Source organism: Sebastes umbrosus, chromosome 10 (assembly GCF_015220745.1).
Source record: "Sebastes umbrosus isolate fSebUmb1 chromosome 10, fSebUmb1.pri, whole genome shotgun sequence".
NCBI lineage: Eukaryota > Metazoa > Chordata > Actinopteri > Perciformes > Sebastidae > Sebastes > Sebastes umbrosus.
In genome coordinates, this window is record NC_051278.1 from 11,422,324 (window position 1) to 11,432,919 (window position 10,596).

Genomic DNA, 10,596 nt, shown 5'->3' on the forward strand with positions numbered 1-10,596 from the left:
TTCTATCGTTCCGTCGAGATCTCTTTTACATATGCAAATAAAAGACGTGTGCTCCTCCTATATCGAGGCCACCAAAGAGTCACCAGAGAGGACAGCATTACGCACACATACCTTTGGGACGCACAGCTTGGATATACAAACATGGCAAACTTCTCTGTGGAATGGCTCTCCAAAAGTTATTACGCGCTTCATTCAGAAGTCCAGAGCGAAATGGAGGAATTTACAAAAGGATCAAGAAGCCAATCCTCTCCAACCTCACCAAACAGTAAGTCCATTGATAACTTTAAAGGTCCAATATTATTATATTCATTTTCAGGATTATACTTGTATTTTGTGTTTCTACTAGAACATGTTTACATGCTGTAATGTTAAAAAAAAACTTTATTTTCCTCATACTGTCGGCCTGAATATACCTGTATTTACCCTCTGTCTCAAACGCTCCGTTTTAGTGCATTTCAACGAAATTGCAACAGAATTGTGTTGCCTGGCAACAGTTTGGGTCCATGTTTACTTCCTGTCAGCTGATGTTATTTACATTACACTGCAAACAGGAATAAACTGGAACACATTTAGTATGTTTACGTTTAAAACCGTGTAATGGTCTAAATATTGTTTATTCGTGACATCACAAATGGACGGAAATCCTGACGGCTTGTTTCAAACGCACAATTTCTGAATACGGGCAGTGTGTATTTATCTGTATATTGAGCGCTTCGATACTTTCACAGTATTTATATAGTACTTAAACCTGCTTTATAATATAAAAGACGTAAAAATCTTGCTTTTTACAATACGGGACCTTTAAGGGGTGGAGATGGACAGGTCTTTGTGTAGGTTATTGATTTTTTTTAGGCTGAATTAATTAAAAACCCCTCATGTTCTTCTTCCCTTCAGATAGTTGTGGTGACTCTTCTGGGTGTGAGAGCGAGGTGGGTGATGACAGCGAGGGGGAGGTCACCCTGCTGCAACGAAGGATGAGGACCAAGTTCACCTCCGAGCAAATCATCAAACTGGAGAATGCCTTCAGCAAGCACAGATACCTGGGTGCCATGCAGAGGAGGAAGATAGCTGAGAAGCTGGACCTCTCCGAGACTCAGGTGGGTTTGAGGCAGTGGGCACAGTGAGGCCTTTGGTGACATTGCGAGTGGTCTCCTATTTAATAGTTTGGGTTCACAACCAGCACTGCTCCCAGTAGACCACTTGCACACCAAAACACTGACAATAACCTGATATTTTCAGGTGGAATTTCATTTAATTCTCACTGTGCGATATCATTTTCCACTGGTGCAATTTTGTTAGTAATCTGTTTATTGTCAATACTGCATAGTCATCATACTCCTAGTCATCATAATTCATAACTGAGCATATTTGTTAATGTCTGCCTTGTGTTCTCCAGGTGAAAACGTGGTTCCAGAACAGGAGGATGAAGCTGAAACGGGAGGTGCAGGACCACCTTCGTCCCGGGTTCCTGTCCGTCCCTGCCTCTCTGCTGCCTCCTCCTCCTCTGCTGTTTCAGCACCCCGTCCTGAGTGGACAGCTCCCTCCGGCTCCCTCCTTCTACCAGCAGCTGCAGCCGCTCCACAGCTCGACCCTGCCGGCTGCTCTGCAACAGCAGCACCGCTCCCACCTCCACCTCCACCTCCACCCTGCCATCATGCCTCCTCCACACTACTACTGAATTTCTATCTGCCACACCAAAAAACAAATTGTCTAGAATCTAGATATGTTTCCATTTCCCTCTCTAAAAGAGGGGTTTAAAAAGTTATTAATATAATTGCTTTTAATATATCTGAAGCACTTTTGATGTATGTATGATTTAAATAATGTAAATGTATTTGCTGCAAATATTATATTCTCTATGTTACAAATAAAACTGAATTAAAGACTACAAACTGCCTCTTCGCTTCTTTGTCTTTCAATCAAAAGTACTTGGAATATTGACAATATTTTCTTCAGTTGTTACACTTGGATGCAGTATTATATTACAAATGCATATTTCACAACATCTAAAATTTGTTTCTGAGTTATGACATAGCCTATATATGTACTTTTGTCTGAGGGGGCTTTGAAATCATAAGGAATCATCACTTTACCTTCATTTACCTTTATATACTTTACATACTGTTTTACAAACTGTTACACCTCTCTATGTGTGTGTGTATTTATACATACATATTTACTACTCTATACATACTACATTCATGTTTACACCTCTGTATATGTACTTGTAGTACTTCTCATTACACATCTGTGTACATATACTACTTCTCATCATGCATATACATACTACATCCTGTTTACATAAAATTTTCCAATCTGAAATACTGTCTTCAACAAAATTACAAATTTACATTTACATGATTTTATATTTACTTATGTTGATATTTATTTTAATTGCACTAGTTTTTACTTTTACTTGTGTAATTTCCCCTTTTATATATATACTTATTTTATGAGCATTGTTGAAGGAACCTGCAAACCAAAGATTTTCATTTGCTGGAATCGACATAATATGACAAATAAAGAGCCTTGAGAAATATTTGCACATGCACATTTTAAAATGGGGGATCTGATTTGCATCAAAGCCACTATACTAAACCAGAATATCCAGTTTCCATCTGTTGCAACGTTTATATCAACTTAAACAAAAAGGAACAAATGGCGCAGTTCCTGTTTCCACCATATTGCGACTCTGTTTCTGTCTCTCTTCATCCTTTATCCTGTGGAGAGTGGTCATAGAGGATCATATAAGCAAGTATTTGTTAGAATAAACCGGTTTGGGTATCATCATAGGGCCTGACCAGCCTGTCTCTCCATCATGTGAAGAATAAAAAAATGCTGCAGGCAAATATTTTCCTTTTGGCGTCCGGTGGCTCCAAGCTGTGATGTCTCTCTGCTGGCTGTAGATTTGCATCTTCAAAGGGACATGAAAGCGAAGGTAACAGCCACATCATTGAGATCCATTGAGCTCTATTGTCTCCAGATTGAACACTTCGCACCTAGTTGAGAGACGCTGAAGGACGGCGCCCTCCAGTCTGAACCAGAGGTGCATATTGCCTCACGTTAAAGTCATTAGGTGGCACCAGCTAAATGGTTAACTGATTGAGTCAATCTGTCATAAAGAGGCTTGTTCACTTATGAGATTCAGAATAAAATACCTGCTGGTGGAGTGATTACATTCACTGCAGGTTATCAGACTCTGACATATGCTGTGTCAGTCAGCTCTGGTTCTCCTTTCCTTTGGTAGGTGTTTTATGATTCAAAGCAGGATTTCAGCAGGCACTCCTCTGCATATACAAGCAGATCTAAAAGGAAAATAAATACTGACACCTCCCACCAGGAGGCACAATTATCAAAGGAGACGATTAGGATTCCATGCATCAGTAACTACTATAATGAGAAGAACATTATTCATTTAAAGGCTTACTGGACCATATATCCATTTATGCAGCGCCTTCTATACAAAGCACCAGGCCTCCTCAGTCTGCTGCGTTAACCGGGACAGTTCCTGCCAGTAAATGGCAACATGAGCATCAATAAATGATCCATTGTGAGAGGGGCAAGAGAATCGGTGACATGAATGACAATTAGTGTTTCAGCTGATCCTTTGGAGTCAGGTGAGTGGCCGCGGGTGGAGAGGTGCGAGCGGTATCTACTGAAAGCTGCAGCTGGATGGCAGCAGACAGGCTGGAGCCACAGCTAGATGATGGGGAGAGGTCAAAGGTTGTTCACATGTTCAGCCGAGAGAGACGCTAATGAGATCTGCAACATCAACTGGTGATTATAGTGATAGAATCAAGCTTATATGGCTGTCAGGGAAATTATTTCAACTCTCCTATATGTGGAATAAATCTTTTTTTTTTTACAGTTATTCCCTGAAAACTCACAGATGGTGGTTTAATAATTCAAGTTGCCCTTTGTCAGTGGTGGACAGTAATGTGCTTAAGTATAATTTTGAGGTAGCTGTACTGAGAATTTCTATTTTATGTTGCTTTAAACTGCAATTCAGAGGGAAATATAGCACTTTTTTACAATAGTGCATTTATGTGAAGTACTTTGCAGGTTAAAATTTTACATTAAAAAACACATTTATGTAATACAGGGCTGCCCAAAGTTGGCCCGCCATCAGGTTAGATTTGGCCTGCCAGATGTTAGCTTGTCTGGAACGAGGCAAAATAATGCTCCAAAGTTACGCTAAATTTTGGCGAGGAAAAACTGGCATGGCCATTTTCAAAGGTGTCCCTTGACCTCTGACCTCAAGATATTTTAATGAAAATGGGTTCTATGGGTACCCACGAGTCTCCCCATTACAGACATGTCCACTTTATGATAATCACATGCAGTTTGGGGCAAATCATAATCAAGTCAGCACACTGACACACTGACAGCTGTTGTTGCCTGTTGGGCTGCAGTTTGCCATGTTATGATTTGAGCATATTCTTTATGCTAAATGTAGTACCTGTGAGGGTTTCTGGACAATATCTGTCATTGTTTTGTGTTGTTAATTGATTTCCAATAATAAATATATACATACATTTGCAAAAAGCAAAAATATTTTCCACTCCCATGTTGATAAGAGTATTAAATACTTTACAAATCTCCCTTTAAGGTACATTTTGAACAGATAAATGTGTGATTAATTTGCGATTAATTGCGAGTAACTATGGATTTTGTTTTGGGCAAAAACATGCAGTTATTTGAATGCCGTGTAAATGTGTTATTTTCACCTATTCTAAAAATGGTGTGTTTCAATATTTCTGCATGCTGGCGTCCATAAACAGTCTTGGAATTGCATAAATTGTGTATCACTGGAAATGAGCCCAATTATATTCAGCAGGTGGGTTTTAAGGGGTTAACTATGTTAAAGCTAAAATAATATTCAATTAGGGGAACTAGGGATCCTTGTACCATTTTGCATCTTAACATTACGATACAATATATACTGTAGGTGTTTACTTTTGACCTGTAGCCCACCATTGAGTTTCAGTTTTGGCCCTCCAAGGGAAACAGTTTGGGCACCCCTGAATCAAAACCTTTTTGGCTCGTCACCCTCAAAAGCAGTATCAAGTTGAGCTCCTTGACACATTTCAGATGTCTATGAGTTTTTTTCAACCAAGGAGACATTTCCCCTCTAACCTTCTCAGATGGTTTCATTTATGTAAATAACTGCTTGAGGCCCAAAAATAAATGTATCTAATATTTCAAAAAGCAAAGATTCAATCCAAAGTTATAAAAAAGGAATTCAAAGTTGAGTAGCAGAGCATTTAACAGAAGTTTTTTCTTCTTTCCAAACCCATTAATCATCTCACTACCCGTCAGATTTATCTGGTGACCCCTCGGGTCAGAACCGCTGGACTAAACTACCTATATGTGTATGTAAAGCAGTTAAAACTAACTCCACCTGCAACAGTAAAGTGAAATAAATGCACTTACGCACCAACAATCTATAATATATCAGTCACAGTGTCCATTTTCCTGCAGACCTGATATTTTAAGCACATTTTGCTGCTAAGACTTTTACTGAAGTAGGATTTTGAATGCATAGCTTTAACTTGGAATAAAGTATTTATATATTGTCAGTACTCCCGAGTACTTCTTCCATAACTTCCTTTTGTTTCAATCTTTTCAATAAGAGTGAAATAGATAATTATATAGTATAATGACAGTCTTAGACTTGAAAACATATAAGAATAAATAGAGGCCTTAGTAGAGCTTAAGTTATTTGTTGGTGACACACCGGGCAGTTTTGACAATGCATAATGACAACACTTTTAGCGGCAGACAAAAAGGTGAAGAAAAATGGTTAAAAATGTCTCGTTTTATGGGGTTAAAGCAGCAATACTGAGGCAAGTTCTTGGGCACTGTTGCCCATCAGAGTTACCCAAAAAAATGCCTAGTGTATCACCACCCTAAGTCATTTATGTGCAAGTAAAAATAAGAACAGTTAAAACGTCTGTATTGTCTTAACTTAAAGACCCCTTTACTTATAGTTTAAAAAGTCAGAATGCATAAATCCAGTATTAATGCCAAGATTTCTTTATTAAATCAAAAACAGCAAACCAATTATTCAGAAGCAAACAGATTTTTTTAAATGAACAATAATGCAACAATATCACCTCATTCCACACAACATCATGAAAGAATATGACGAAATTTGAGTTATGATGTTACACGAAAAACAAATCACAGAGTAACAAAAATCACCTGCGGTCAGTGTGTCAGAATATACGCTTCACAGTCTTTCTCTCTATACAGTAAAGTCCATAGAGCCCGCGGTGTGTGGGTGTGTGAGTGCGCTTTGAGGTCAGCTGTCATGTGGAGAGGATGATGAAACGGCTGTCTGCCCGGTGGAATACCTCTGCAGCCCCATTTTCCCATGCCCTATACCTCTTTAAAGTTACATATGAAAAAGGTATATGCATAGGAAAAAGGAACAGCGAGTGCAAAGAGCCCTTGCTGCCATGTCGCCTCACGCCGGAGCCTTGAGGGCAGGGATGGATAAAAGGCTGGTTAGTTACTGCAGAACAGATGTAGTAACTCAGATATTCTTGACATGTAGAGGCAGCAAATGAAAAATGAAACAAAATGCATATACTACCTTTAAGAAAAACAATGCTTAAATCTCTAGTTTCCAACATTTTAAATCAAACCAATCAGTTTAGGATGAATGAGGCATGAAGACGACTTACCCCATAAAGCTCCAGATGTGTCTCTCCTGGGAAGGCACCTCCTCTCGGCCATTTATCCCTCCACAGGGACCTTGAAGACGTTTGAGAAAGACAGTGTAGCTGTTGTCTGTGCTCACTCAGCAACTTATCCTCCCTCCTTGGTTTGGAGCCATGGCGACACACCTGTGGACACCACAGATGCCTCCGGAGAGAAAAAAAAACACTGATACACATAGCTCGGATGCCTATGCAAAGTTCATTGTCTGTTATGCCCCCATCCCATCGACTCCGGTTAACAGTGTTACAGTTATTATCTCCTATCTGTAGACGTCAGAGGCCGAGCGTGGAAGAAGTGAAACGTTCAGGACGGCACGTTCCTGCCGCTGGAGAAGTTTCTTATCTGTTCAGGGTTTTTTTGCTCCCTCTCTCTCTCTCTCTCCCAGAAGAGGGGCCCCCATGCTTTTTAGCACTCAAGGTCTCCAGACAAGGACTCTCAGGGTGTGCTGAAGTGAGACACTGACAAACACACACATCCAGGAACACACGTTGTGTAGTGGAGGGAGTGTTATGGCATGTCAAGGCCAATGCAACCAGGCGAAGATGAAACTCTTGTCTCTGAGCCTCCGAGTTTGTTAAGAGCAGCATTCATATATCACAGGCTTTAGTAAAGGGATGATCTATCTTAGGGGATCATGTTGGCCCAGTTAAGGTCATCTCAGACCACACCAAACCAGTAAACATCTCTCTGTCGCTCTATGATGAGCACCACGAAGAGAGCTGCATAATATTGACATCTTACCAAGCAGTTTCTATATCTCAGTGTTGATGTTTATTTGATCATTGCATATGTTAAACCAGATATTAACACAACAAAAGTATGTGCTGACCCAACTCAATCATATAAGAGGCGGACATAATGTGTGATGTAATGTTAACTCCATTAAAAACAATCTTTTATTCAAATTTGAAGATACATGGCAAGAAGATAGATCCTGTCAAACCCAAAATCAAGGGCATATATGAATATTAACCTAGACTATATGATAAGGAAAAATGCCACAACATTTGTTCTGATTGGTCAAAAGTCTTTAAATGTGGTACAGACATACTTCTAACAGTATCTAACAGTACAACTTTGACATTTTTAGATCACATGAAAAACACTTTTATAACTAGTCAAAGTTAGGATTTTTTGAAAAATTAGGAAAAACTTTAGCATTGTGTTTTTATACTGCAAATGTGTGTATATCTTTGATATTCAACTTGTTATGAGTTCATAGATACTAAATGCTTGACTGTGCTCCTTGTAGTGTCTGAGATACAACCATTTTCTTATCATATTATATCTAGTATTTAGGCACTGTTTTTTCCTAAAATATAATGGAGTCTATTGCAAAAACAGTAGTTCGATGTGCCCAAAGACTAGATATAGTATGATCAGAAAAACTCACTTTTCAGCCAAACAGTTTGACCGATTTTTTAAAGTTCTTCACATTTGTGCTCAGGCAAGCCCAGAGAACACTATCAGTAAAGGAAATTAAAAAATTCAGTTGCAGGCACTAATGGGTTAAACAAAAGTATGGCCCTGAATCACAGGTTCTATCTCACTTATCTAAAATCCAAAGATCTTTATGAACAGTTGAGATTCAGACTGAAAATGATTACTCAGAAGAAAATCAGATTATGTGAGCTGGGAGGAATGGATAATGAGTTCTGGTGTACAGAAGATAAAAAAAAAATTCAAATGGTTGAATTTTTATGTTTAACTTTGTCCACACAGCCAGGATAAGAAGGAGAGACTATTTAATGAATTTATTCTAATTTCTCCAGTACTGTATTATACAGTACATTTGGGGATTTGTGCATTGTGCTGTGAAACATATTTGAACTAGTTTTCTGTCCTTTTCTTTAATCATGCTTTTTATTGTTTCCTCAAGAGAAATTACTACAACAGCCTACACCATAACAAATAATATGTACATATAATCACTGATAGTAACTGTAAATTGAAAAATAAAGTATTCAAAAACAAATGATGAGAAAAATGGTAATAATAATAATATCAATATAGCAAAATAAAAATAAATGCATAAATAAAATAAAAATTATAATAAAAAATGAATATAAATAAATAAATATAAATAAATAAATTCACTAATTACTAATAAAGTAAACAAATACAAAAATAAAATAATTTAAATAAAAGTTGCAACAAAACTATTCAGAAGACAATATTTGCGTTTAACTGGTTTTCTTCAGTTTTGGCCTCTTTGTAGATGTAGATATGGGATTCTGGATTTGGCTTGTATTAATTTGTGGGGTCTGGGCAGAGCTGTATGCGTGACAATAATAAAAATGTCATTCATTCAATCATTCCAGTATAAAGGTGTTTTCTTTTTAAAAGTGTAAAAACAGTGGCTTTACTTGTGCTATGCAGATTTAATTATCATAATAATATGTTATTGCTACAGACCTTTTCCCAGGCAGGTATGAGTATAAATCCTCCAAACCACCACTTGGTGGCATCAGTTTCCAGCCCTGACCGACAGCAGACTGAGGTCAAACACTAGTTGTATACAGTATAATGTAGATATTTGTGTTAATGTACTCAGAATAACATGTAGGTTTACAGTGTATGACTCTAAGATGAGTGGCACACACAGTAACACGGAAGACTAATACTGACAGTATAACTGAGCGACGCCGTGAGCCGTGCCCTTCTGGTGAGATAAACACAAAACTATTTGATCAAGGTCTGATGAGCAAGGGCATATTTGTGCTCTGACGGCGGAGCGTGCAGTAGTCAAGCAGAGCCTGCAATATGTACCATAGTAAATCCAAAGTACTCCTCTCAGTACTCTGCAAAACCAAAAAAAACCAATGGCAAACAAGTGTACCCTAATGCAGCATTCCCCCTTCCCCCTTCATCAAAACGTCGGACTCATTTCCTCCATGTCTCACGAGGGACTGCTTTTAATTGGGTAAACTTTAACATGCAGCTTCTAAAATCCAGTCTTGTTTTTTTTTTGCAGAGTGTTTCATTTGAGCGGGGCAAATTTGCAGAGTTAAGCAGAAAAAAAAGGCAACAAAAGCTGCTTGTTCATCTAAACGCATCTGCCACGGAGCAGGAGCGAGTTCACTCAGCACAAAACAGCAGAGGCGAGACGCGGTTTAGGAATTTGACAGTTTGACAGGATGAGGGTGTGATATTTCCTGAATTGCAACAAAACAAACACCTGTAGTTGTCTTTAGGCTTGTATTGGCAATTTGGGGGGATCTGTTATGCTTATTAGCAACAAACGGAGGCTCGGTTTGACTCAGAAACACTTGCTGTGCAGTTTGTATATTTGTATTTGTGCAAATCACTTTCAAGAAATGTAGTAATGCATTCCAGTGTGTCAGGATGTTGTTATTAGTCACGCTAGCAGCTTAGCTCAAGTCAGTCTGTTGGATGGTACACCATTTTGGTCAAATATCTCTAGTTATTAGTAGTTATTAGTAGTCTGTAGTTGTTATCATAGTCCCCAGAGCAGAAAGCCCTTTGGTGACCCCCCGATTTCCCTCTAATGTCACCATGAGGTTGACTTTTTTTGTTTTTTAGTCAAATGTCTCGACAACTATTGGTTGGATTGCCATAAAATCTGGCTCAGATATCTATGAGGATGAATCCTAATGACTTTGGTGATCGCCTGCCTTTTCATCTAGTGCTACTAGGAAAGTCAAAAATTGGAATTACCTAGTGAAATATCTCTACATCCACAAGATGGATTGGCACACACTCAAGGTCCCCAGTTGATCATCATCTAGTCAAGTGCTTCCCAACATTTTTCCTTAACTCTTAATCCAATTCTCTGTCTGTATTATGTATTTTTGTTTTTATTGAATCTCACACCCCTTTAAAATCAAGAAGTCTTCGCAACCCCTAGTG

General features: G+C 38.5%; 1 protein-coding gene and 1 long non-coding RNA gene across 2 annotated transcripts; one reads left to right on the forward strand and one right to left on the reverse strand.

Annotated features, from left to right (window-relative positions):
- Positions 1-736: 736 nt before the first annotated feature.
- On the forward strand, positions 737-1,892 carry vent (ventral expressed homeobox). The gene is made up of 2 exons (XM_037782806.1): positions 737-1,097; positions 1,397-1,892. The coding sequence occupies exons 1-2, from the start codon at positions 876-878 to the stop codon at positions 1,676-1,678; spliced, it is 504 nt and encodes a 167-aa protein (XP_037638734.1). The 5' UTR covers positions 737-875; the 3' UTR covers positions 1,679-1,892.
- Positions 1,893-6,013: 4,121 nt separating this feature from the next.
- Positions 6,014-7,090, reverse strand: LOC119495144. Its single transcript, XR_005208368.1, has 2 exons — positions 6,690-7,090; positions 6,014-6,481 (listed from the first exon to the last, which is right to left on the reverse strand). It is a non-coding gene; the product is annotated as an uncharacterized LOC119495144 (long non-coding RNA).
- Between the last annotated feature and the right edge of the window lie 3,506 nt (positions 7,091-10,596).

What these genes read in the sequence shown, in the direction of transcription:
- vent (XM_037782806.1), top strand. Translation starts at nt 876, where the DNA reads ATGTTCTTCTTCCCTTCAGATAGTTGTGGTGACTCTTCTGGGTGTGAG. An exon ending in TGGACCTCTCCGAGACTCAG is followed by an intron (nt 1,098 to 1,396) that starts GTGGGTTTGAGG and finishes TGTGTTCTCCAG; the next exon opens with GTGAAAACGTGGTTCCAGAA.